Below are 27,805 nucleotides of genomic sequence, written 5' to 3' on the forward strand. Positions count from 1 at the left end.
ACCGGCGCTCAATGCGCAGGCGTCGCTGCGCCGGAGCATGGTGGGAGTTGTAGTCTTCCACGGCCGCTCCCTTGGCCTCCAGCTTCCAGACTTTTCTGTCTTGTCTGTGGGTCCCAGACAGATAAGTGAAGCCTGAGTCGTTACCCCAGATTGGCCTCTCCTCACTTATAATCTCTCTTTGAAGGATTCCGGGATTGGTGTTTTTGTGGGGACTTGGAGAAGCATCTGCGAAAACAGGCTTCTGTTGAGGGGAATCGTGGAGTCTGCCCACCTCCCAAGCATCGGGGTAGCAGAGCCGGCCTGGGGTCTGGAGTTGTCTTGGCTTCCCCGCACACCCCTGTCCCACCAGTCTGCAGACACAGAATTGCAGCTACAGTGGAGATTAAGAAGCAACACTTCCACTTCCTGCCCGGTGAAGTGGTTACACGGCTGTGCTCTCTGTGGGATAATTCAGCTGTACTCTTCGGTGCACTTTTTTGTATTACGTTACATTTCAGCAGTAAAGGATTATTGTGAAAGCACTGAGCACCAGAGAATGGCCATGGCCACAGAGCCCGATACCGAGATGAGGATGAGGCAGAAGTAAAGGCGGGCACATCCTAGTGTGCGGGAATGGCTCTCCCCATAACAGCGTGGGCACCTCGAGGGCAGGGCCGGCGTCTTCATTTTGCCCCAGTAGCTGAGCCTGCCCCAGTAGACCCAGGGTCTGAAGCACGAAGGGAACCAGGAAGCCCCTTCACCTCCCAAGCCCATGTGTCACAGGGCTGTGCGCCTCAGAGAAAGGACGTTCGGAGAATGGAAGACCCCACGTTCACACGCCCTTGGCCCTGTTCAGGGGACGGATCCTTGTCCTCAGGCCCGATTCTTGGAAGGGCAAGAGCCCAGCGGCTCAGTCTCATCTCTGCCCTGTGCTGGTGAGCGCTCCAGGCTCCGGCGCCCACGTCCAGCCTCTGTTGGCCTACGCAGGTGCGTCCCAGCCTGGAGTGGGGGAAAGGCCTAAGAAAGGGGCAGGCACCAGGATAAGAGCAGCAGCAGCGTGCCAGGGCGGCTGACAACCGGACCTGGGGAGGCAGGACCTTGTGGCGAAGCCCACTGACCTGCCTCGCCCCTGCCGCAGGGGAGCGGAGCCACGCTGCTTGGAGTCGGGCCGCGCGAGGGCCTCTCGCGGTGTGTGCGCCCACGGCCGCGCGCTCAGCGCCACGCCCCGCGCGGTTGGACAGCAGTTGCTCACTCGGATGCAGCGGGACGGTAGCGGTCTCCCCAGCGGGAGCCAGGTGGCGTCCCGCAGTCCCAGCGCGGCCCTTGCCGAACAGAACCAGGGGGCCACGCTGCCCGTACGGCTGCTCGGGGACGAGGTGGTGGCTGCGCGGAACAGCGTTCGTGCAGAGGATGGCTTCCAGATGAAGGTGGATGCCTACGGCTTTGCCCCCGAGGAGCTGGTGGTGCAAGTGGACGGCCAATGTCTGATGGTGACCGGCCAGCGGCAACTGGAGGGCTGCAGCCCGGATGGGGCCGGCTACCGCGTGGCGCAGAGGGTGCACCGGCAGATGCAACTACCGCCAGACCTGGATCCCGCCTCCATGACCTGCAGCATGACCCCCTCGGGCCAGTTGTGCGTCCAAGGCCCTTGCCAGGCTCTGTCTCCCCCTGAAGCCCAAAGAGGTCCATCCCCGAGAGTCCGGGGCCGTGGCCCCAAGAAGGGCCAACCTACCCTGACCCAGTAAACAACTAAGTGTGCAGCAGCAGCCTTGGTGTTCTGTGGTCTTTTCTTGGGGTTGGGGTCAGAGGTCGATGCATAACGGAGGTAGAGAGAGGGCTAGTGGAGGGCCCCTGTTGGCAGGGAAGGCATTTTAAGGGGTTGGTCCACCAAGAATCTGGCCTCTGCGGCCCAGCCTAAGCTGGGGGTGCTCCGTGGACCCACTGCTCAGCCCCTGGCAGCTGACAGCAGCAGCTCCAGCAGGGAGCAGCAGAGGGCCAGGAGGCCTGCAGGGGGACCAGGCCCCATCACCACCAGAGGGCCCCCACAGACCAGACAGAGGGCTTGGACCTGGTGTGGGGCAGTCCCTAGGCCTCAAGAGCAGCCCAAGGTCCCAGAAGTCACCTGGGAAGAGGGTGAGAGGACCCAATCCTTCACAAGGTACAGACTTAACCAAAAAACCCCAAAGAGGTTGTTTCTGGTGTTTCCAGAGACCAACGACTTGCAAATACAAACTGCACATCACCCCAGTACAATCTAGAGGGAAAGGCAAATGCAGGCCCCTTGGTTTCAATCTTGGTGAGATTCAGCCCCAAGTCACTCTTACTTCACCCCCACCCCCTAGAGTTGGTACCAGTAAGGGCCTCTTTCTCTTGGTTACCATGACCACCAGCATCCCCTCATTTGGGGGGTGGGGGGGAGCCTCTGTTCCACAGGATTCAGTGGTTCATTTTAAATTAACTTCAAGTAAGCTAGAGTGGATATGGTCTGATAAACTCTGCCAGAGAAAGACAAGACAAGTGGGAGGTCGATTGATCGGCTGACTATATTGACAAGATACTGATTGGTTACATGTTGAAGAAAACATACAATACAAAATACAGAAAAAGTTGGTTCCATCCCCTCCCACTTACCCCCCCTTACCCACCCACCCCCAAATACTCATCATCGTGATTTGGTCAGAACAGGGCTCAGAGCCAGAGGTCAGGGTGACGGGGGAGAAGGGGCAGGTTGTGGACAATGAGTTGGTGGCTGTCACAATAATGCTGTGGTAATGCTGTGGTTTCTCTCCCAGCTGTGAGTCGGGGGTGGGTGGGGGCGGCGGCCTGATGAGAGCCATCTGAGAGAAGAGCTGCCTCTCCCTTCCCCTGCCTCTAGGGCCTGCCCCGCCACCCAGAACCAAGCCCATTCCAAACATGGTAAGGACATGGATGCTCTTGCTGAGTCTGCTCACCAGCAAGATGGAAAGAAGGGTACCTGTTCCAAACCCCCGCCTCCACACATACAAGGCGGGTGGGAAACGGGCACGTGGCTACTACCAGCAAAGGAAGAGTGGGAGAGCAGTAGAAAGGGCTGGAAGTGGGAAGAGCAGATCATATATATTAAAAAAGTGACTTAAGACTTAAAATTGAATTAGTATTTGTACAGAAAGGTGCAGGTGGAATAACTCACTCCGGCCTATGATCAAAATTCTATGGAGAAATCATGGCAGACCCCTCCCCCTGCCCCCAACCCCCCCAGTGGTAGCCCGAGTCGTTAAGTGCGATTGGTTAGAGTGGATTCCAGTCGGGTCGGCCAGGCGGAGGAGATGGGGGCAGTGGGCAGGCAAGGGGGGGCTCAGTTGCTGCAGCACTGGCTCCGGCTGGCTGGGTTGTTCTCCTGCAGGTCCACACCTCGGTTCCGGCTCGGAGCACCCGCTGCATTCTGGGGCTCATTCTTAGGAAGCTTCTTAGCTGTTTGGAAGAGGAGGGGGAAAATGTGTTTGGGGGGGTACCCAGTGGCCTTCCAAGTCCACTTGAGTGGAAGCTGGCCTTTTTCCCACCCGATGTATGGTAACCCACTGAGGGCTTTGCTTCTATGCCACGTGCATTCTGAGTGTTTTGGGAAACTGAGGCAAAAAGAGGTTAAACAACCTGCCTAGGACCACCGAGTTAAGTAATAAAACGAGCATTTGAACCTGGGCAGGATGACTCACTACAGAGCCAGATAAGCCTAAAAATCCTAAGAAGCAGGTTAGGGGGAGGGTTGTGCAGGGTTTTAGGTGGGTGATAAGCTAAAGGGTCAGAAGGTAAAATGTTGAGACTTTGGAAGGCTTTAGAAACTTCTGGGGTGAACTATCTACATCTGGGAATTAGATAAGGGGACCCTAAAGACCTATTTACTACATACTACAGACAGCGGGCAAGTGATAGGACGCTGGTCAGTGGAGGGGAGGCGAGCAACTCACCTATTGCCATGAAAATTTCATTCACGTTCATTGCAGTCTTCGCTGATGTCTCCATGAACAGCAAACTGTTGTCGTCTGCATAGGCTTGTGCTTCCTGATTTGGATGGAGGTGAGAAAGTGAGTAGGAGGGAAATGATGACAGTTGGCAGGGGCCAGGGCCCAGGATAAAAATCTTCCCTCATCACAGTCGCCTTGTAAGCAGACACAATGCAGGGGTTTTCAGGCCGAGGGCTCTCCTGCCTGGTGCCCCCTGCCGCAGACACCTGCACCATAACCCCAAGGGCCTCACTTCACATACAGCTCCTCTCAGCTCACAAACATTGGCAGATGTTTTGTTCAGGTTTCCCTAGGTCCACTGTGCCTTCTTACTCTTCAAAATCACTAAGCCAGGAAATACTTCTAGAACATTATCCTACAAATGCACTTGCACATATGGAAAAAGCACAGAAGTCTGTGGATGTTGACCGCAGTGCTGTTTCCGTCTTTCAATATTACAAACGACCTAGAAGCCCATCAGTTAGGGCCTGATAAAAATGTACAGTACACAAAGCACACGCCGATCTATGTAAAGAACAGGATTCAGGGGCGCCTGAGTGGCTCAGGCAAGTTAAGCATCTGCCTTCAGCTCAACTCATGATCCCAGGGCCCTGGGACTGAGCCCTGCATTGCACTCCCCACTCAGTGGGCAGTGTGCTCCTCCCTCGACCAGCTTATGCTCTCTCCCTGTCATCTCAAATAAATAAATAAAATCTTTTTTAAAAAGGGGGGAGAATTCATACATATGTGTAAGTTTCTAGAAAAATGAGAAACTGATGCATTTGGGGGAAGGGAAACTGAGTTTCTGAGCTAAGGACTTGCATTTCGTTCTATATACCTTCTTTTACTGTGTAAATTTTACTTGTGCATGTGTTATATGGAAAAAAGTAATTGTTTTTCAGTACATTTCATTAAAAAGTCAGTTTACATAAAAAATAAGCAGCAGCTTCAGCGATTATTATGCATACACGTCACCAACCAACGAAAAAGAACAAGGAGAGGCAAACAACTGCTTTAGGCCTGTGCTCAAGTCCGGAGAGGGCAGCAGAGACAAGCTCACCTGCCACTTCCGGGCCTGGACCGTGGCAAAGGCCCGGAGCAGCCCAGGCGGAGCTGCAAGTGGAGCTGGCTGACTCCGCCCCAAGTCCCATCCATCCCCCCACCTGGAATTCCACGGCTCTCTTGCTGGCCAGGTCCGCCTTGTTCCCCGCGAGCGCAATGACGATGTTGGGGCTGGCCTGCCTCTGTAGCTCCTTCACCCAGTTCTTGGCCCGTGCAAATGTGTCCTGGGGAGACAAGGCCAGAATGTCAGAGACAGAGGAGGCATTCTGCCCAGGGCCACTCACTAGAGAAGCTCGAGCTGGCAGAGCCAAGGCATTTAAGATGTCATCGCCCTGAAGATTCTGGTGCGACACTCCCCCCAAATGACAGAGGAAATCTGCCCACACCCCCATCCAGGAATAAAGTGTCGAGAAGTAAGGGGAAATCTTTACTGTGTTGGTGATGTCATAGACCACGATGGCAGCCTGGGCCCCCCGATAGTACATGGGGGCCAGGCTGTGATACCGCTCCTGTCCAGCTGTGTCCCAGATCTCAAATTTGACTGTTGTGTCGTCCAAACAGACCGTCTGTGTGAGGAAGGCCGCTGTAAGAGGGAAGGTGGTGTTACAAGGCAAGAAGGAGTCCAGAAGCCACCCCCACGTGTCCCTAGTACCACACCTGGGCTCTGGCACTCAGAGGCCCCCTGCTGCGACGGGCCCAGAGAAGCCCTCAGCCCCGCAGCCGAGGCAGCCCCGAGCAGGGTATGTGGAGTCTATGTTTTTCTGCCACATGTGGAGGCGGCAGGGGGCTGCACAGGCTTTACAGACCCACCCAGGCAAGGGCAGCGGGAAATCTGCCTGCCCTTGAGCCATTTCGGGAGCGCCCTCTGAAGAGGAATGCGGCAAGGGGAAGGAGAGGCAAAACTTCTCCAAGCACAGAAGGGTGGGGTGAGCCCACCCACTCCTCCTCCTTCTCCTCCCTCCCCTCACAGAGAACAGTCCAGCTGGAAACCTCCACAGTCCCTGAGTTTGCTCCAGCCCAGGGGTGTCACTGGCCTTCGGTTTCCTGAGGACACTGTCACACACTCAGCTACACTGGGGACGCCTGAGAGTACATGCTGTTCCGCTGCCAGGCGGAGGCTGGGTGAATGGCTTTCCAGCTGCCCCGCCACCTCCAGTCATGCCGGCTAGCTACCACCCCCAGCTTTGACCTTGACCCACTCCTGACTGGCCACGCTGTGGCTCGACCTTCAGGGAACACAATGACCCTATCTTGGGCCTGAGGAGACAAGGAGGGACCATATGGTGCTTGTGCATATGCTTCAGAGGAGTCCCAGAGCTGGGCGAGGCAGGTGGGAGCCCCCAATGCCCTGGGACCCAGCAGAGGCTCCCGGAGAGCCCCGTGGGGAAGCCTGCTTGCCTTGTCTGCTACCCCCCCTCCCACCACTCAAGGAGGGGCCCGGGGAATGCCTCACTTCCCTCTCTCCAGCTCCTGACTTGAGTGCTGAGGAGGCAGCAGAAGACTGCTGACACGGCTCATTTAGCTCCCAGCTGCCTGGAAACCTCCTACCAAGAGGGTAGAGAAAGGATGACTCAAGCCCAAGGTCGGCCCTGGCCCCTCAAGGTTTGTCCTGGCCACTAAGGCAGGGGACCGAGTCCAGACCATTCCGTGCTAAATGCTGACTACTGGGAAATCGAGGATGGCCTCTATGCTCGAGGGTAAAGGTCAGCTTCAGAAACACTGGCCCACTCACCAGGCTATTTCCCCATTCTGGAAAGTAGAAGAGGCCAGGACAGATGCACTGCCCGGCACAGTAGGAAGGACCCTCAGAGATGCAGACCCAGCCTCTTCCCTCCCAAAGGCCAGGGCAGTGGGAAGGTCTTAGCCAAGGCCACACAATACTCCAGTGGGGTCATTTGGAGAAGCAGCCAGTTTGTGATCATGAGCCAAGTTCTGATGGAGGACTGCTGGGACTCTGAGGGGAGACCGGCTGTTGGATTCAATCCGAGGGCCCAGGTCAGGAAGACATGCTGCCGCCCCCCACACGTTAAGTCTCTGGGCAAGCAGCAGCCTTCTCCTCAAGGCCAATCTTCTCTGGCATTCCCAAGGCCACCCCACTCCCCCGTGCCCACTCACCTCCAATTGTGCTCTCCTGGTACTCGTGGAACTGTCCCTTGACAAAGCGGAGGACGAGGCTAGATTTGCCCACCGCGGACTCTCCCAGCAGGACCAGCTTAAACTGACAGATCTTGTTCCCAGCAGCTGGTCCGTTGGGTCGCGCTGCACCTCCCCGACCCGCCATGGCCCGTCCTGCTGTAGTGGTACCAGTGAGCGTGGGGCGGGGGCCGGCGCTGTGCGAAGAGGCACTCAGGGAGGAGGGGGACCTCCAACTGCAAGAGAGATCAGCAGTACCGGTTGGTCCAGAGACGGCTGCTCAGCGAGGCCTTCTTCGATCACATGTCTCTCCCTCTGCCCCCAACCAGGGACCTGACTACCTCTCCTCCTGCCAAATCCTTGCCCCCCAGGCCCCAGAAGTTAGCAGAAGAGCCCTAGCTAGGATGTACGACACGTCCATTTGCTCTATAATCATCTGAGCAGCGGAAGTGGTCTCCCAACTTTAGGCTCATGGTTCTGAGCAAACACACTGGCTTCCCTATCCCAAATATGTACGTGTGCATACAAATTAAACACACACAGGAGAACGAGCATATGGCAGCCTGGTGGCAGTTAACAGGCGCCTTGGGGTACCAAAAAATCATCTGGGAACACGCCAGGATGTAGGTGAACAAACAACGAACTTGCGGTCCATTAGCTAAGCTCACGGTCCACCTCTGCACAGCCAGAGTGGGTGGTGAGACTGCCCAGGGCATGGGGAGTCCCAACAGCAAGCTCATCCTCAGACAAGGTGCTTGTGGGCACTCGGGGACAGTGAGGGCCTGGCCAGTGCAAGTTGTTGCCAAAATAGCCATTTTGTCCTGCCATCTCGAGAAGGACCACCCAACTTTCTCAGTCTGAGGCTGGACTGTGCACTGGGGTCAAACCCTCATTCGCTCCTCCATCCCGAACCTGTTCCCTCAGTTGTTTCATTTGTGATGGGCCAGAAGTCTCATACACATTAAAACACAAAACACAGGGCGCCTCGGTGGGTTAAAGCCTCTGCCTTCGGCTCAGGTCCTGGGTCTCAGGGTCCTGGGATCAAGGCCCACATCCGGCTCTCTGCTCAGCGGGGAGCCTGCTTCCCTTCCTCTCTCTCTGCCTGCCTCTCTGCCTACTTGTGATCTCTGTCTGTCAAATAAATAAATAAATAATCTTTAAAAAAAAAAAAAAAAAAAAAACACAAAACACACAAAACCAAACACACACCAAAGCCAGAGAGCTCTGCTGGCGGTCGGAACAGCTGCCAATTTCCCTTATGAACAGAGACCTCAGTTCCATTCTCCACTGGCAGAGGCGGAGGGTGACGCAGAGAAAGAGCTGGGGAGGTACGGGAGGGCAAAGACAAACAAGGGACACCAAGACCTGCACCCCCAGCAGCTGGTGACAGCTTAGTCATTGTTAGCGATAGCTTTGGAGGTGCAAAGAAGGATGAAGAGCCTATCTTCAGAAGCCTCTAGAAGACTTATACTAAAAAATAACAGAACATATACACGATGTTTTACAGACGAGTGCTGAGAGGAAGTATTTGGTCCTGAGCATCTGTACAGTGTCTGAACCTAAGCTGGAAAGAGAAAAAAAATTTTTTTAAAGATTTTATTTATTTATTTGACAGAGATCACAAGTAGGCAGAGAGGCAGGTCCGGCAGCGGGTGGGGGGAAGCAGGCTCCCTGCTGAGCAGAGAGCCCGATGCAGGGCTCAATCCCAGGACCCTGAGATCATGACCTGAGCTGAAGGCAGAGGCTTTAACCCACTGAGCCACCCAGGTGCCCTGAAAGAGAAAGTTTTGATTCAACTACCCTTGGCATGATGGAGTCAATGCAGGTAGAGTGTTTAGAAGCAGATCCCAAGTCCAGCCCTGACCTGCGCCCTGAGCAAGGGGAGTGCATCCCCCACAGTCAGAGGACGGGGGCGTGAATGAAGAGCAGGACAGATCTGTGGGAAGCGATGGGCCATGCTCACGCAAGAAGCTGACAGCAAAGGGCTTGCTTTGTTCAGTCTGAAATCCTTTTTTCACATCTCTGTCCTCCTGGCAACTCATTTAAAAAGTGAGCTTCAGGAAGAATGATTCACTAGCCAGGAACAACAGTTTCCTTTCTGGACTGCGCCAAAGGAAAAGAGGTTTGAAATGGGAGCCACCTCTTCCCCAAGAGAAAAGGAAGGCACTATTGGGGGGGGGTCTCGATGAGGGACAAGAAATGCTAGTTCTACCATATTTTACAGTTTACAGGGTTCTCTTTTCACCCAGTCGTTGATGTCTGCAAGACTCTACGGCCCTTTGAGGCAGGGTCTATGCTTTTAGCTTTTTTTGGCTTCCTTTTTTTTTTTTTTTTAAGTTTTATTTACTTATTAGAGAAAGTACGTGAGTGAAGGAGCGTGTGCCCACATGCATGGAGAGAAAGGCAGAGGGAGAGAGAGAGAATCCTTAAGCAGACTCCTCGCTGACAGAGCCCAATGCCAGGTTGGATCCCAGGACCCTGAGATCATGACCTGAGCCGATATCAAGATCCAGCCCCCCCCTTTTAAGATTTTATTTATTTATTTGACAGAGAGGATCACAAGTAGGCAGAGAGACAGAGAGAGGAGGAAGCAGGCCCCCTGCCGAGCAGAGAGCCCGATGGGGGACTCGATCCCAGGACCTCGGGATCATGACATGAGCCGAAGGCAGAGGCTTAACCCACTGAGCCACCTAGGCACCCAAGATCCAGCCCCTTCAACTGCCTGCACCACCCAGGCGGCCCAAGGGCTTTTGGCTTCTTTGTGAGCCTTCCTCACAAGACCTACTTATACACTGGGAATTCAGAGTGCTCACCAAGGAAATCAGTTGGAGAGATAGCTAGCATTTACTGAGTGATTGCACAACCATCATCTCCCTTAAGCTTTAAAACAATCCCCCCCTTTTTTTTTTCAGGTAAATAGCTTGACACTCAGGTGTTACATATGCCCAGCTCAAGGCCACCCAGCACACAGGTGACAGAGCTGGAGGCAGGCTGCCTGCACACTCCCTTATCTCCCTGCCCATCTCCCTGCCTGTGGGAAGAATGCTGGAGACAACGCCCACCCTGTGTTTGGTTTCTGGCTGCTGGTGAATGAGCCCCCCCTTTTCATGGCAGTAGCTTTGCTGGCCTGCAAGGTGGGGCTCCCACTGACAGTCACAGGGATCTTGCAGGCCCTGACTACTTCCACCAGTGGGAGGGGCTGCCCAGGGCCAGGCAGGGCGACAGCAGCAGAGGGAAACCACAAGGGAATTACAAGTTGGTTATTACCACAAATCCACGTGACACATCGTCTTGGCTGGGTGGCAGAGTGCGGCTGGGGCACTACAGGAGGTATGAAGGAATGGGGAGAGAAGAAGTCCCTGATTGCAACAAAACCAGAGCAGCTGGGGTTGAGGGCTACTGGGGTGGGGAGTAACCAGCACCCACAAGTCAAGAAACACAGAGATAACATCTAAGTCTTGTCCCTATCCAATCAGTGGGTTTCCAGATCCTTCCCAGACAGAACCTGGTATTGTTAACAAGCCAGGAGGAGGGACAAATAACTCTTATCCAGTGGTTCCTGACGTTGTCTGCACATCAAAATCACCTGTGCAGCCAGCCCCTGGAGGTTCTGATGAAGGTCTGGAGGAGAGCTTAGTCTCTATTTTTAAAAATTTTTTATCTTTTTAAAGATGTTTTATTTATTTATTTGAGAGAGAGAGAGAGAAAGAAAGAGTTAGAAAGACCAAGCAGGGAGAGGGAGAAGGCAGAAGGAAAAAAGCAGACTCCCCTCTGAGTGGGGAGCCCGATGCAGGGCTTGATCTCACAACCCTGAGATCATGATCTGAGGCAGAATCAAGAGTCAGACACTTAACCCACTGAGCCACCCAGGTGCCTATATATATATATATATATATATATATATATATATATATATATATTTTTTTTTTTTTTTTTTTTTTTTTTTTTTTTTAAGTGCTGTAGGTCGGGTGCCTGGGTGGCTCAGTGGGTTAAGTCTCTGCCTTCAGCTCAGGTCATGACCTCAGGGTCCTGGGATCGAGCCCCGCATCAGGCTCTCTGCTTGGCAGGGACTCTGCTTCCTCCTCTCTCTTTCTGCCTGCCTCTCTGCCTACTTGTGATCTCTGTCAAATAAATAAATAAAATCTTTAAAAAATAAATAAATAAAGTGCTGTAGGTGCTCTGCCTGGCACACACAGGCTGGTGACATGTTCTGCCTGGATGCTGGTCCTGACCTCCAGAGACACCTGAGCAGGCACACATCGTACTTTTTATGGCCTGCGTGGCCTCATGGTTTTCCTGGCCCCCACTTGGTGGTCACATGACCAAAGGTATTCAACCTTCCCAGATGACAAAGCCATGGAGGAAGCTGATTTTGCCCCAAAGAGCACATGAAGACCAGGGAGTGTTTCAGACAGGCGAAGGCCACACCCAGAACCCCAGGAAGCTTTCCGCCCTCCACTCCCAAGCCTGGGAAGCTGAGGATGCGCCCTAGCAGGTGGCAAAGGTAAGTTCAGCACTGAGCTTGCCTGCTGCTGGGAATCGTCTGAACCAATGGCAAGAATTATCCACTGGTGCTCAGATGATGGAATTATAACCAAAAATGCCGTAAAAAGAAGTCTTCTTTCAGACAAAACCAGGAACATGGGTAGCTCAGTCAGTTAAGCATCTGTCCTTGGCTCGGGTCATGATCCCAGAGTCCTGGGATGGAGTCCCGCATCGGGCTTCTTGCTCTGAGGGGAAACATGCTTCTCTCTCTGCCTGCTGCTCCCCCGCTCATGCTCTTTTTGGCATATAAATAAAAATCTTTTTAAAAAATTAAATGATTAAAGAAAAAAAAGGAGTCCAAGTTGTAGTCAGTTTCTTACAAGATACAGAATGGGGGGTGCCTGGGTGGCTCAGTGGGTTAAAGCCTCTGCCTTCGGCTCAGGTCATGGTCTCAGGGTCCTGGGATTGAGCCCCGCATCAGGCTCTCTGCTCAGCGGGGAGCCTGCTTCTTCCTCTCTCTCTCTGCCTGCCTCTCTGACTACTTGTAATCTCTATCAAATAAATAAATAAAATCTTAAAAAAAAAAAAAAAGATACAGAATGGGCCAAAGATTTTATTTTTTAAACCAGTTTTTCCAACACCAGGAAAAACACATGAGCAGGATGGATTTCCTCCTGGATATGTTCATGAAGCTGCTCAAATGGGTAGAGCTTCAGACCCATGACAGAAGACTCTCCTTGACATGAGCTGCTCCCCTCACCCTCTAAATCTCAGCCTTGGTTTGTTCAGAGGTCATGGAAGGGAAGCACTATCCCCAACCTCGTCATCTTCACAGAAAATGGGAGTGACTGCAAGGGCTGGGGGGTGTACTACACTTTCCCCAGCAATGCACACGAAAGGGCAGAAGGGACCTACTACACTCTTGAACATACACCCAGCCAGTTCTGGGGCCGGGCGCCAGAGAGAGAGCAAAACACTGCTCTGCCTTACCCTGGCTTCTCTCTACTCTGGACACTATGGGTAAGTGGATACCAAACTTTCTGTTATCAGAATCACATAGGGCATTTAGAAAAATAACCCTGGCCCCCTGAATTAAAATCTCTAGAAGTGGAGTCCAGAAAATGTTTTTATAAAATAAGTTCCCCCAAGGATTCTAGGCAGCCAACTCAAGCACACGAGCTAGAGCTGATAGAGAAAGGAGGGAGGGATGCGAGAGACAGTAAGACACCCCCAGACCAGCGCCATGGACAATGGAGGGGGACCAGGTTGGGGGTGGGGGCCAACTACTGAGGCCGTCAAGATACCAGATGCTGCGGGACTATCGCCCTTTGCTCTAGCCTCCACCAGACACGTCTCTTCTCTAAGCACGAAGTCACCCAGTTCATACTTTTTGTCCTTCCTGGTAAAAGAGTGAGCAATTCCAGCTGATGGGTGTCTCTCGTGCTTCCTGTTTGCTTCAGAGACTTCCTCTAGCTGACAGTCCTGGCACAGCCTGGATAGTGAGCTGATGAGGGAAACCAATCAGACTCTGTTGACCAGAGGCTGAGAAGGGCTCACTCAAGGTTAGCCCTTGGAGGGGAGGGGGAAGGACTGTGAAGCAAGTGACCAACCCCGCCCAGGGCCCCCTAGAGGTGGTTCTGGCCAGGGACTCTTCAGCTCTACTCTACTCTAGACGAAAGCATTCCTGAATATTTACCACCACAAGAGCTGGGCAAGAAAAGGCAAGAGCAGAAGCAATTTGTTCCCTTAAAGAGAACCAAACGTGAGGCACAGGAGGAAGGGCAATTAGGTTCAAAGGTGGAGGTGGAAGACCTTGAAAAGCTCAGATCAGCCGGGGAGGATATGATTCACCCATAGGCTCAAGAACACAGCTCTTCCCCAAAGGAGAAAATCACCACGACCAGCACACAGGACCAGAAGACGGACTCACAGCAGGACTCCCCCGGCCTCTGGCTGGTGGCAGAGTCAGAAGAAGAAAAGTCTGAAGCAACACAAGCCATGAGCCACATGAGACACCCGTCAGCCTTCCCCGGGGGTAAGTGGCAGTTTAGGACTTGGGAGACTGAACTGAGTTTAGTTAAAGCCTGGCTCCACCGTTTATTAGCCGAGTGACCTTGGCCCAGTCAGACAAGCGTCTGCTGTGAGCTTCAGTCTCTTATCTGTAACAGGGCATTGTTTAGTACCAATCGCAGGGGGCTGCTGCGGAGGTTAAGTGCAACAATACACGGTGTGTACCACGCAGTATGAGGCTGAAGGTGAAGCTCTGACAAATGACAGGTTTATTATACTACTCGGGCCTACCTAGTTTTGACTCACACTGGTTGTCAAAGCACAAAGTCCTTGAAGACCTAATCCTCCCCTTTCCAACGACGGAGGAGATGAAGATGAGCTGAGGTGGCCTGCCCGGGGTCACAGCCAGGTGGTGGCAAGAGTCCAAGCCCAGGACTCATGACTCTAGCAGAGCTCCCCCATCACTGCTAGAAAACCCAAGAATATTAACAACGTTATTCCAGCCACTGCAAATAAGAAGGGCTGCCACCCTCGATTGGCCTTCCACGGCATATGGTCTCTAACAACAGAAAACGGAGTTTGTATCAAACGGAAAAAAAAAATATTGCTTGATGGAAAAATTCTATTATCTTGATTTGGGAGGCAGACACACGTGTCCATAAATGTAAAAATCCATCAGGCTGCCCAGATGAGAGGTGTTAAATCTTCCAACATGTGAGTTCCAGGTCAATAAAAAGGCAAGGAGTGTTTCTGGCATAGGATTTTGCCTACAATGGTGAGAAATTAAAGCTTACAAATGACATGAAACTAGTCAGAAGGTATATAAGACACCTTCTGCCTCTTCTGTAGTATGACAAAATTCAGAATAATAAAGATAAACAAAAAGATGATGCCTAAATTAGAAGAGGGCCAAGAGAGAGGCACCGAACTGGCTCAGTCAAAGAAGCATGCGATTCTTGACCTCAGGGTCATGAGTACGAGCCCCACTCTGGGTGTGAAAATTACTTAAATAAATTAAAAAACATTTAAAAAAAAAAAAAAAAGAAGGTCAAGACAGAACAAAGGTACCCACCTAACAAGGCGCAAGCAAACAGGGTTCAATAGAAATAGGACTGCTATGCACATACCGAGAATGTATCTGTACCTAACTGTGGACTAAAGAATTTTAAAGTTGTTTCAAGCTTCATAATAAAAAGAGAAGGTACATTTATGTCTTTTCAATGAGGAGAAAGGTTACACCAGTGGGGCTCTGCACTCTCCGACCAGTCCAAAGAGTGTGCGATAAGAACAAGGGGTGTAGGGGTGCAGGCTGGGGGATGGAATCAAAGAGAGGAACATCTTTCTACGTGACCAGGAGTATGGGACTGCAACACAGAGGACCTGTGTCCCACCTGGAATGCAACAGAGGAATCTTGGCCCTGGAAGCCAGAAGCTTAAAAGCCCATGTTGAGATCTGGGGAGAATGCTGATGGGGTGAGTCGGGCCAGGGCCGGGGCCCCTCCTCCCACAGGTAAGTAGGGGCTTCAGGGTTAGGACAGCTGGCAGCAGGAGGGGAAGGGGGTGCCACGTTTCCACGGTCAGAGTAAGAGGACTCCCTTTCCAGGAGGGAGGGAAGTAAATCAGCCCAGAGAGGGGCTCTGAGTGAGCTGGCTCCCCTCCCTTGAATCTGCTCCCAGTTGCCCACCCAATTCCCTCAACCGGTCAGTTTCATCATACTCCCCTTCCAGTGAGAACGCCCCTCCGGGGCTGGGTGCCTGGACTTCCCCACAACAGCAGGGCACTGGTGGGGTCCACAGGGGCTCCAGCTGAGGCCACCAACTGCTCTAATATTTGCAGAAGGAGCCAGCGTGCAGGGCCTCCAGGATGCTTAAAGCCTAGATGCTCATGACCAAGTGGTCCTTTCCACCATCCAGGCAGAACCTGGGGCTCCATAGCCCCTTTCCCCTGGGCAGAAAGATGCCAAGCTGAGTGAGGCAGAAGCCACCCTTGAGGGTCAGACTCCCAGCTTTCCAGAGCCTTGCCCCAGCAGGAACATCAAGAAAGCCTTCCCTGAGCTTTGCGCTGCTTCCTCAGCTCTCCACCACAGACAGTCCCTGAGAGGCCGACAGAAGCCGATTCAGCAAGCGCTAACTTTCAGGCAGAGGATGGAAACCTCCAGTCCCTGCTCCCTCTCTTCCCGTGCCCACAGGAAGATTGCTGGTGGGTTTGGGGTGGGGGGGGGGCGGTTACAACACTTATCTGCTGACATGGCTTGGTCAGTGTGGGCTGTCTGTACTGCCCACAGAAGGGCCCAAGGAATCAATGGGCAGCTCTGAGATCCTCATTCCCGGGCCCTGCTGGCCAACAGAGCAGTCAGGCATTTGGATGGCAGGTTAGTGAGGAAGGCCAGACAGACAGGGGACTGTGTGAGGCTGCAACCAGACAAGGCTCGTCCTGCCTCCTGATTCTAAGAGGCACCGGGGGCCCTGGGCACTCAACGCTGGCACTCCTAAGAGACTCTTCTCCCTAAGAGGACCCAGTCCCTGACTCAGCCCACCCCAGTCAGCAAGGCTGTGGCAGACTGCCTGGCCCCAACCAGGGCAGCTCTCTAAGAAGCCTCAAGCAAGAGCTTCGTGTGAAGTCTGGCACCTTCTGCAGCACAAAGCCATACCCCCCTGGCTACGAGGCCTGGTGGGGACCAGCCTGAGGCTGAGGGGTGGCTCATACCCCACTACCCAGCTCTTCACCTGCCAGTGCCAGGTGAGACGCTAAGAGAGCCAGGCAAGGCACAGGAGCTTCCCTGGTGCCACCCACACCGGCCGCGGCCCCGGGAGGTAGGGGAGCCTGGGTAGCGTAAAAGCCAGTGAGGACAGGCATGGGGTACCTGCTGACCACACGCTGCGCTGGTGCTGCTCCCGCAGTTACTACAGGACGGTTCTAACTGGAATCTCAGCAATGCAGGGCCCGTCTTCCCCTCTGGCGCAGGAGGGTCTCTGCAGGGACCAAGAGCGCCAGCCGGGACAGCTGCCACTTCGGCTGCTGCCAGAGGTCCAGAAAGACGCCAAGAATCTCTGCTGAATATCAGGGTCATCAGCAACACCTGTTCATCCGGCTACTCATACCAACAAGTGCAACTGACACCCCTCACAAACCCTCCCTGACTTTCCAGAAAATCCGAAAACAAAAGAAAGCCAATTTAATTCACTGCCCTCAGCTCCTAAACAGAGAACAGAGGGCAGAGGTTGTGTTTGGGAGGCAGATGGGGAAAAGAATCAGGTACCAGACACCAGCAAATTTCTCTCGCTCAGACATCACATATGCTGTGGTCAGAGGCTGCCCTACGAACAAGAAACAAGGTCAAAGTTCCCACTGTGAGATCTGAGGGACCGGGGCTGCTCTCAGGAGCCTAGAGACCAAAGCCCAATGTTTTAGGCTTTTTCTTTCTTAATCTTTGCTGAACAAAATGCAGAATACTGCCAGGCAAAGAAACCAGGCAATGATCGGGTCTAAACGAGTTTCAGTGAAATGAATCACACTAATGGGTCCATGGCCCCAAATTATCACGAGGCTGTTATGGGCAGCACGAGGCTGGAGAACTTGGGGACCTGAGGATGAGGAGTGAAAATGTTGAGAAATTAAGGCCACTGTTGTAGATGAGAAGAACCTCACAACAAAATTCTGAAAGGCTGCACTACAGGTTTCCTTCGTTTTTAAGATTTTTTTTTAAAGATTTTATTTATTTATTTGACAGGCAGAGATCACAAGTAGACAGAGAGGCAGGCAGAGAGAGAGGAAGGGAAGCAGGCTCCCTGCTGAGCAGACAGTCTGACGCGGGGCTCGATCACAGGACCCTGGGATCACGACCCGAGCCGAAGGCAGAGGCTTTAACCCACTGAGGCACCCAGGCGTCCCAAGATTTTTTATTTTTAAGATTTATTTACTTGACAGAGAGAGAGATCGTAAGTAGGCAGAGAGGCAGGCAGCGAGAAAGGGGGAAGCAAGCTCCCTGCTGAACAGAGAGAGCCCTAAGCAGGGCTTGATCCCTGGATCCTGGGATCATGACCTGAGCCGAAGGCAGAGGCTTTAACCCACTGAGCCACCCAGGAGCCCCCGTTTCTCTTTTAAGATTTTATTTGTCAGAGAGAGAGAGAACGCAAGCAAGCACAAGCAGGGGGAGTGGCAGGCAGAGGGAGAAGGAGGTTCGGCACTAAGCAAGGGGACCAATAGGGGACCCGATCCTAGAACCTTGGGATCAGGACCTGAGCAGAAGACAGATGCTTAACCGACAGAGCCACCCAGGCGTCCCTGGGTTTCCTTTAACAGCACTTAATGTCATGCCTGATGCGCAGCAGGTGCTCATAAATGTGGTGCATGGAGCCTCCAACACAGGCCTGGCTGGGTCTGGCAAGTGATGGGGCAGCTGAAAGTTTAAATCCACATCCACTGGCCAGTCGGCTCATCCCCCCCCCCACCCCACAGAGCCACAGCCCAGCCGCAGAGCCTCCTCACTACCCCCGACAGCACCTACTAGGTTTCTTCTGCACAGGGGCTAAGGGCATCAGTGCCAGAGTCAGAGCGACTCCAGTTCCACTCCCGCAGCCACACCATGTACTAGGGTGACCTGGTATTGTGTCACAGACCCCACTTCTTTACATGTAAACAGAGAGACTAGGGCCCCCATCTCCCAGAGCGGCTGGGAAAGACTCCCAGAGGAGGGCCTAACTCCAAGCAAGCACTCGGTCCAAGGTGCTGGGGTAGGGAAGCCCCTGGCCCTGGAAGTCCCTGCGAAGGAGGCGGATCCTCAATCCTCAATCCGTCTGTTATCCACTGGTCTGCACATTCATTCTCTTGCTCTCTCCCTGGACCCCATACTTCAGTGTCCCTCCCTGGGAGAGAATGCTGAATAGGACAACTGCTAGGGTCTGAATGTTTGTGTCCTGCCACCCACCCCTCAAATTGTTATGTTGAAATCCTAATCCCAGTGTGATGGTATCTGGAGGTGGGGCCTTGGGGAAGTGATTAGGCTGGAGGGTAGCACACTCCTGATCCCGGTTAGTGCCCTTCTCAGAGAGGCTCCAGAGGGCCCCCTTTCCCCTCCCACCAGGTGAGGACACAGTGAGAAGTCAGCCTGGAAGACGGCCTTCACCAGAACCGGACCATGCTGGCTGCCACCCTTATCTTGGACTCCCAGCCTCCAGAACTGTGAGAAATTAATTTCCTTGCTTATAAGCCATCCAGTCTGTGGCATTTCGCTATGGCAGCCCAAACAGACCAAGACGACGACTTTCAACAGTGTCCTGGAAAAAGTCCCAGCTCACCCTTGATGTCCTGTGTCTGTCAATAACCATAACCTCGTATTCTCTGGAGACTGGCTTCCAAAGCCACAAGAATGGAGGAAGGACCACCATGATCCAGAAAATCCAGCAGAGTTGAAACCTCAACCAGATAAACCATAACCCCTTAGGGGGAAAAAAAAAAAGCCCCACAAGAGAAAGCATCTTAAAGCCCAATGCCCTTCCTTCCATTTCAAAGCCTCTTTCAGGAAAGAGAAGAAGTAGTTCAGTTGTGGAGTGGGGGAGGGGACAGGACCAGGACAGCTGACAAAGAAACCAGAGTTCCTTTTAAAGAACTAGGCTGGAAATGCTAGAGGTTTGGAAATCAGCGTCATTAATCACCACAGCCTCCGAGCAGCTCAGAGAGCAAGTGATGACTAGGAGAGCAGCCAGGGTGAGGAAGGCCACCCACGCCCTCCCCCACGCCCAGGATGCTCTGACAGAGCCACCTGAAGGGGACACACATGCAGCTATGAATAGAAAGATTAGAGGCTTGTAAACCAACTCCTGTTAAGATCCCAAGTTAGTGTTTCCAGAAGGGCTCAAGTTACACGTCTTCAGAGGGCTGACAGTACAACAGAAGGATTTAAGCTATTCAGTGATTCAGGATCACAGCTCAAAGTGACAGCCAGGGCCCTGGGCCTGCCTAGAGCCACAAACCCTCCTGAAGGGGAGGTGTGTTTTTGAATGCAGCAAAAGAACGCTGGCCCAGACCACATGGACTCTCTTGTAAGACCCAGAGCCCTGGAAGGTTGGGCTGGAGAGTTTAGCACCTGAAGTCCGGGATGATGATGTAGCTCATCTTCCCAACGGGACAGTAAACTCCAGAGTAAACACCACACCTGATCATTTGTGGATCAGTCCAAGCATCAGGGAGGGCTATGGGACATATGAACGCGTGAGTCGAGAAGCAGTGGTCCTGCTACTGGGGTCCACCATGATTCCCACACACACTCATCTCCCAGGGGGCATCTCCACCTTGTCTACTTCCAGTGTCTCCGGAGACTAACTACCAAGAGGAGGCACAACTTGAACCCACGCACACAGCTCTGGATCGACATACTTGGCGGAAATGGTTACTAAGAAGGCAGGGCGCACCTGGAGAGACAGCCGATTCTAGGCCTGGGGCAGGAGGCAGGCAAGACAAGCGTAGAGCATCTTGCCACACCACCGAGGAGTGAAGAGGTGCTCACCAAAGGAAATGGGGGTGGCCCCAAGGGCACGGACAGCGCTCCTCAGGGAGCAGACCCGGAACAACCTGAGCAATACGACGAAGTAGTACTGGATTTTATAAACTGAAGGCGAAAATAAGTACCCAAGAGCTCAGACCGTTATAAATAAATGAAGAAAGGAAGAAATGAGGGAAGGCAGACTGATCTCCCCCGTGCAAAAATTCCACATAATTCATGCAGATCCACAGCCCTCAGGGAGAGGGACGTCACTACAATGCGCTGCACAGAGGGCCTTCCTTCCCAAGAGGACAGGACGGGGGAAACCATGACGTCACAGTGGGGAAACCTGACCCACATCACCTCAGCCAGGTGACCGAGGGTGACACCAAGAGTGACAAGTCATGGTAGTTGGCTGTGCCCTCGACCCATGATGACACAGGCCCTTCACCTGCGTGGTCTGCCTCCCCAAAACTCTTAACCACCGCGTCACCGTGAGGAAAGAGTTAGACAAATCCCAACTGAAAAACGCACTAAGAAATACCTGACCAGTGTTCTTCAAATGGTCGAGCTCGCAAAAACAAGGGAAGTCTAAGAAACCACCTCAGCCGAGAGGAGCCTTAAGACCGCACGATGACTAAATTCTGTGTGGTATCAGGAGGGGATCTTGGAACAGAAAAAGGTAAGGAAATCTGAATGAGGTACGGGCCTTTAATTAATAATTTTCTTAAAGATTTTATTTATTTATTTGGCAGAGAGAGACAGCGAGAGAGGGAACACAAGCAGGGGGAGTGGGAAAGGGAGAAGCAGGCCTCCCAGTAAGCAGGGAGCCTGATGCAAGGCTCAATCCCAGGACCCTGGGACCACCATCAAGGCCAAAGGCAGATGCCCAATGACTGAGTCACCCAGGTGCCCCTTTAAGTAATAATTATGTATCCAAGATGGTTCATTCATTGTGACCAATGTACTGTGTTAACGTAAGATGTTAATTGTGGACGCTGGGCAGGTGAGAAAACTGTACTACGGTGTGCACTTGTTCCAAAACTATCCTGAAATAACGTTTATTACAAAAAAGAGGGGCACCTGGGTGGCTCAGTTGGTTAAGTGTCTGTCTTCAGCTCAGGTCATGATCCCCCACATCGGGCTCCCTGCTCAGCGGGGAACCTGCTTTTCCCTCTGCCACTCCCCCTGCTTGTGCTCTGCCACACCCCCTGCTTGTGCTCTCTCTCAAATAAATAAAATTTTAAAAAAAGAAAAAAAAAAGGCAAGCAGTGGCTCGTCCTGTGACAAAATGAGATCCAAGGACTCCAGTGACCATAAACTCACGTTCCTAAGACAAGTTAACTCTACAGGGAGCTGCCCAAGGGGCATACGGGAAGAGGGGCGGCAGGAACCGCACCAACAGTCCCAAGAACCACATTCCACAGGCACGGGGCCTGGGAGTTTAAAGTCCATGCCAGCAGGTTCCATAGACAAGGCTGCTCTCACCACTGCTGCTGGTGCCACTCTCTTAAGACCTCCCTCCTTCAAGAATGAGCCTACAAAGATGTGCCAAGCAGCACCCTTAGACCAGAGTTAAAGTCACTCCCAGTGATCGTCACTAATTCCCGGCCTGGCCTCAGTGCTGCCTCAGCACGAGAAGCTGCAGCAGCCTAGCGATCAGATACCCACAGTGTAGAACGTGACCCACGGGACCATGGACGACCAAATCCGTGGCCACCTTTCCTGACGAAACCCTTCACTGGATGGGCGCCTGGGTGGCTCAGTGGGTTAAAGCCTCTGCCTTCGGCTCAGGTCATGATCCCAGGGTCCTGGGATTGAGCCCCACATTGAGCTCTCTGCTCAGTGGGGAGCCTGCTTCCCCTCTCTCTCTGCCTACTTGTGATCTCTGTCAAATGAATAAATAAAATCTTCAAAAAAAAAAAAAAAAAAAAGAAAGAAAAAACAAAAGAAACCCTTCACTGGAAAGACTGAGATTGGCAGATTGCTCTGGCAATTTAGTTTGTGACCTGTCCCCACCCCTGTGTCATCTGCACTGTAACCTTCACTCCAACCACCTGTTTGGTCTCCAGTCTGGGAGCATCTTGCCTGAGGACAGGACAAAGATACAGCCCAGGCTTTGGGGTCAGATGGATGCAAGTGACTCCCAGTTTCACCAGGTCCACGCTGTGGGAGCTCAGAAAGTGTGTGTTCAAGGACGTGAACCAGCCATGTGCTGCAAGGGCACCTAGGAATGTCTGCCCCTTCCTTTAACAACCGCAGGAGGGGGCGTCCGTGATGGGGACCAGGTGAGGACTGGATGCATGCATAAAACAGGACGTGATCTGTGCCCCTACAAGGTTCATGCCGTAGACAAGGGGTGCTGAGAGGAAAGTGCGGGGAGAAGCTCTCAGCCTCCCTGGGGGAAGGGAAGGCTTCACAGAGGAAGTGATGTTCCACCTGTGCTTGGAGAGCAAGATCTGGAGATGCAGCTCTCAGGCCAGGGAGGGGGAGAAGAGCCCTCTGGGCAAAGGGAAGAGCACAAAGCCCAGATATGGGGCAAGAGGGGCTGTGCTGTATAGGGATCTGAGCACAGACTGGATTCTGACCGCTGGCTGCCGAGTTCCCCACCTCAACAAGGGGATTCAACACAGTGCGGCCCTCCTGGGGATTAAGGAGTCAGGACATGCGAAGGGCTAAGGGGAGCACGTGGCACACAGCAAGCAAAGCTGAAAACGCTGCACTTTTACTTGTATTACCGTTCCTACAAAGAGGAGACGGAGATATATAATCTGAAAACTAGTCTCTTAAAATATTGGGTTCTTCATGAGGAGGGCTCCTTAAGAAATACTCCAATTCTCCTCTGCCATGGCTCCTGGAAGCCCCTGACCTTCATGCCATCCCAGTTCATAAATCCTACCTGAAGCAAAGCAGGGCTTCTTAAATAGCCCCAGCAAAAGTACCCCAACTAAAGTCAGGGGAGAGGAAATGCAAAACGCCAGGAATCTGGGAATTGAACGCGAAGCAGTCTGCCACAACCAAAATATTGCCTTTGAGTTTCTTGTTTTAGCTTAGATTCACAAAAACTTTGCATTCTCTGTAATAGATCCAGGACTGTTTTAATGCAAAAATGTGTAAGAGGAGGATGGAAGGACCTAGAAGACGCAAAGTCCTTTCTTAGTCACCAGCTCTGAGTCTCCACGGCACATGACCCCAGCAGGGTCTGAGAAGACCAATGGGAGAAGCACAGTCAAGGCTGAGCATTCTCTTCTGTAAAATGGGAAGACAACCCACAGCAACTCTGATCGCTATATACAAGGTGAGACAACATGTGAAACCATCAAGCAAAGCACCACAGGCATCACAACAACACCTGGTACAGATACTGAATCAGAATCCTAGGGATGCGGGCGCCTGGGTGGCTCAGTCGTTAGCATCTGCCTTCGGCTCAGGTCATGATCCCAGCGTCCTGGGATGGAGCCCCACACTGGGCTCTCTGATCCACAGGGAATCTGCTTCTCCCTGTCCCACTCCCCTGGCTTGTGTCCTCTCTCTTGCTGTGTCTGTCAAATAAATAAATAAAATCTTTAAAAAAAAAAAAAAAAGAATCCTAGGGATGAATTCTAATTCATCTTCAGAACCTCACCAATCCACAAAATTGCTATTTGTGTCTATCCTGTGCCAGGGCCTGAACTAGCTCCTTTACTCTCTGTTTCTAATTCTGCAAAATACTTTGTATCCCCATTTTACTGGAAGAAACAGAGGCTCAACGAAGTCATGTAGCAAGTCCAAGGCCCTGTGACTGGTTAAGTGGGGGAGTTGGGATGCAAACTCAGCTGGGGCTGACTCTCAAGCTCTTGTGCTTTCCACCCTACCATACCACCTGTTTACTGGGCAAGGGTCAGAGGAAGAAAGCTCTCTCTAAGAAGTACTTGCTTCATGGGGCTAAATTTAAATTTATGACCTTGCTGTTTCCATGTAAATTCTGGTAAAAGGAGCTCCTGGTGGAGAGCCGCAATCTTCCCACCTGCAAGCAGCAGCAGCACCAAGGAGAATGTGGTGGTGGGGGGGGGGGGGGGGCGAAGCAGAAGCAGCCTCTATTGGCTCCCATCACCCATAACCCTGCCCAGAGAGACCCCTGAGCCCACTCACTTTTACTTTCATTTTCTAGCCATCACGACTTTCAGGTTCCCAGAAATTAGTGGTACAGATGTCAGCAAACTGTCATGCCCTGGAAAGTACTGACTTGGGACTCATAACTGCCACGGTCCATGGAGGCAGAGGAGATGGGGATCCAGGAGGACAGGAGGGTGGAGTGGGAGGTGGGGAAGAAAACGGAAGCGGAGGAGGGACAACAATGACGAGCAATGCTGAAGGGTCTGCACTAGGGCCCCTGCTCGCTCACCCTGTGTGCTCATTCCTTAAACAGACCCAAGGAGGGCTCACTCTCAGGGAAGACGAGGCACATCAACTCTCAAATCCCAAGCCCCAACTTTCTAACACCCCAAGCTTTCTAACTGGAAGATCTAAGGCGAGCTACTTAAATTCCTTCAGCATCATCTCTAAAATGATACAAATCCCACTATCTCCCAGGACTCTGTGAGGAACAGGTGTGAAAAGAACTTTGTTTCCTATGAGAAACATGCATGAAAAAACTGCAAAACTGTTGTTGGGGCATCTGGGTGGCTCAGTCAGTTGAGCGTCTGCCTTCAACCAGGTCATGATCCTTGGGTCCTGGGATCGCCCTGTGTCAGGTTCCCCACTCAGCGAGGAATCCACTTCTCCCTCTCCCTCTGCCCCCTGCCCCCTGCTCATGCTCTCGCTCTCTCTCTCTCTCTCTCTGCTTTCTCTCTCAAGTAAAAATATAAAAATTTTAGAAATAACAATAATAAAAATAAAAATCAGTTGTTACCGGGGCACCTGGGTGGGTTAAAGCCTTTGCCTTCGGCTCGGGTCATGATCCCAGGGGTCTGGGATCAAGCCCCGCATCGGGTTCTCTGCTTGGCCACGAGCCTGCTTCCCTTCCTCTCTGCCTGCCTGTCTCTCTGCCTACTTGTGATCTCTGTCAAATAAATAAAATCTTTTTTTTTTTTTAAATCAGTTGTTACCACCTCCTCTCTATTGTATGAATGCAAGAAAGTCCATCTAGTTGAAGAGGCAAAAGAGGAGAGGCTTCTGTCTCACACAGAGCCCTCCCTCTTTCTGCCAAGCAACATCAGATCACTGCTTGGACTCTCCAAACCCTGGATGCCAGAAGTGGCTGCCTAACTACCCGGGGCACTGATGCCTTCCACGTCTCTCTGAAAGGGAGAGCTTCTCCTTCAAAAAAAAAAAAAAAAAAAAAAAAAAAACAAAAAACAAAAACCTGTTTCAGAATCCTAGCTGGGAGAGCATGTCCAGACAAAGAAGGTCCCCTCAGAAGTCTGGCAGCCTCATCCTGGGACTCCCAAAGAGTTCCAGAAACCACAGCTCACTACCAAGGAGGTAAGTTCGGTCAGACACCAATGGCCAGTGAGCAGGCAGGCCTCTCTGGCCTTGCCCCTCAGAGGCACAGGTTGACCAGATTAGAGAAACTGGACCAGCCGCAGAAGTCTCCAACGACCCTCCAAAGAAGACCACACAGATAGAGAGCTTGTGATCCAACTGCTGACCCTAATAATGTAGGCTTTCTTGTTGTCCGATAAAAAATGAAATGAATGGGGGCACCTGGGTGGCTCAGTCGGTGAAGCGTCTGCCTTCGGCTCAGGTCATGATCTTAGGGTCCTGGGATCGAACCCCACATCGGGCTCCCTGCTCAGCAGAGAGTCTGCTTCTCCCTCTCTCTCTCTGACCCCCTCCCCACTTGTTCGGCCTCCCTCCCTCTGCACGCCCCTCAATGAAATAAATGCATCCCAGGTCTAGCTCAAAAGTCTGTAGGTGTCAGGCATTGGTGACTGTCCAGAAGTCAAAAAGGTCCCAAGACAAAAAATGTTTAGCACTATAAGGGCGGTAAAGATGGCCCAGAACACTGAAGAGCTACAGAAATTCCCAAAGACTACATGGTCTTTCCTCCCTTCCTTGGCTAAGGATAGCAAGGATCAGTCATGGCCTCAAAGAGTCAGGCTACTCTCATTAAGGTACAGTCTCTGGCCTGTACTTTGGCCACATAACAAAACCTGCAAGCCTGGTCTGAGACAACAGCCATTTCACACACCTAAGTTCCAAGCAATAGACAAGGATCAGATGTCAGTACAGGCTGCCTCTTGGAAAGGCTGGGGGGCGGGGGCAGGTGGGGGGGTGGGGTGCGGAAGAATCAGTACTTTCTGGCATGCATGGGAATTCCTTGGGCTACAAAAATTAGCATATTAAGAACCCAGAAGTGCCACTGTGGTCTCAATTTACTCCTCTGTAATCTACAATTTGTCCAAGCCCAGAAGGGATTGAAGAGGCCCTGAGACTAGACAGAAGTGGCACAGACCTGTTGATCTAGGTGGTGCATGTGTGTGTTTTTGAGAGTGGGAAAGAGATAGGCCAGGACCCTTCAATACCACAGTCCTCATTTTTTGTCTTTCCCCTACTCCCTAAAGACCAGCAGACAGCAGTCCCAGGAGAAGCAGTCCCTCTGAAGCAGCTCGGAAACCACTCACGTGCTCTGGGAGGACAGGGCTGAGCCTGGAGCAAGGGGGAGGAGGAGTGAGAGAAGATAATGAATGGGCAGATCCACCCAGATCTGTGATCTGTAGCTAGGATTAAGCAAACCTCAGCTAAATTTTTCAGAGGCAGGAAGAGAGATACACTCAGAGAACACAACTAGAGAACAACATAACTAGAGGACAGGGTTGGGGGTGGAGGGGACAAGACAAGAAGACAGCTCATTTCTAAAAAGTGGCCCAGACTTGAAATTCTGCTGAGATCCTGGCTGGCTCCCTGGCTCGAAGAAAGAGAGGAAGTGAGGAGCTGTGGGAGCCTGTGCGTGTGGCAGGCTCTCACCCAGGACCCCTCCGCCCCCCCAGGAAATCGAGATAAAATTTCTCTAGGGCTGGAGGGAACAACTGTTTTTATGGGACGGGGTCGAGGGGAGAGGAAAACGGCGACAGACAGCACTCCTCGCCACCTCTATAGAGAAAGAAGACAGGCTCCTTCATACCTAGCAAAGATTCCTTCAGTTCTGGGAGCAGAGGAAACAGAACTGGGGTCTCTCCCTCCACAGCTGGACTGGACAGTCCAGAGGAGAGCCCTGGGGTTTTCCCAAGGCTCATAAAGGGCAGGTAAAGGATGTAAAGAAGGTCCCCCACTTTGGCCCGACGCCTGGGGAGCCCCTTAAGAGGGGGCTACGGGTCGGGGGAGGGGTCAGTATCCCCCTAAGCTGAGGTTGGGCGGGAGGAAGTACTGCCCCGAAGAGGCTTCAACGCAAGCGAGACACTGGGTCTCGGGACAGGCACACTCACGGCGGCTCCGGGTCTGCAGCGTTACTTGGGGCCGGGGCTCGGACAGGCTCCGCTCCTCTCCCCCCGGCGGTGTCCCAGGCTCCGGCCTCCACTTCCGCCTTTCAGCCGCTCCGGATCCGGATCTCCACCTCAGGCCCGCCCCTCAATGCTCCCAGGTGACTGACAGGACGGAGAGACCAATGGGAGGCGCTCTTGTCCGCCTCACAGGCGACGCCTGTGGGGAGCACGGGTGAGGCGGGAGAACCCGCGCGAGGGATGGCGGGACTTGT

General features: G+C 52.6%; 2 protein-coding genes across 2 annotated transcripts; one reads left to right on the plus strand and one right to left on the minus strand.

Moving 5' to 3' along the window:
- The first annotated feature begins 1,235 nt into the window (after positions 1 to 1,235).
- On the plus strand, positions 1,236 to 1,724 carry HSPB9 (heat shock protein family B (small) member 9). The gene has a single exon (XM_045985933.1). It carries the CDS (start codon positions 1,236 to 1,238, stop codon positions 1,722 to 1,724), a length of 489 nt encoding a protein of 162 aa, XP_045841889.1.
- A 789-nt stretch (positions 1,725 to 2,513) lies between these two features.
- On the minus strand, positions 2,514 to 27,667 carry RAB5C (RAB5C, member RAS oncogene family). The gene is made up of 6 exons (XM_045985931.1): positions 27,537 to 27,667; positions 7,137 to 7,390; positions 5,453 to 5,604; positions 5,123 to 5,245; positions 3,924 to 4,017; positions 2,514 to 3,429 (listed from the first exon to the last, which is right to left on the minus strand). The coding sequence occupies exons 2-6, from the start codon at positions 7,300 to 7,302 to the stop codon at positions 3,314 to 3,316; spliced, it is 651 nt and encodes a 216-aa protein (XP_045841887.1). The 5' UTR covers positions 7,303 to 7,390; positions 27,537 to 27,667; the 3' UTR covers positions 2,514 to 3,313.
- Positions 27,668 to 27,805: the final 138 nt, after the last annotated feature.

Source organism: Meles meles, chromosome 18 (genome assembly GCF_922984935.1).
Source record: "Meles meles chromosome 18, mMelMel3.1 paternal haplotype, whole genome shotgun sequence".
Taxonomy (NCBI): domain Eukaryota; kingdom Metazoa; phylum Chordata; class Mammalia; order Carnivora; family Mustelidae; genus Meles; species Meles meles.

Bases quoted from the DNA above. Each gene is read 5' to 3' on its own strand.
- HSPB9 (XM_045985933.1), top strand. From the start codon at position 1,236: ATGCAGCGGGACGGTAGCGGTCTCCCCAGCGGGAGCCAGGTGGCGTCC.
- RAB5C (XM_045985931.1), bottom strand. From the start codon at position 7,302: ATGGCGGGTCGGGGAGGTGCAGCGCGACCCAACGGACCAGCTGCTGGG. The intron at 5,246-5,452 runs GTAAAGATTTCC...TTGTCTCCCCAG, and splicing joins TCTATGACATCACCAACACA to GACACATTTGCACGGGCCAA. The intron at 3,430-3,923 runs GTGAGTTGCTCG...TCTTCCAAACAG, and splicing joins TGAAATTTTCATGGCAATAG to CTAAGAAGCTTCCTAAGAAT.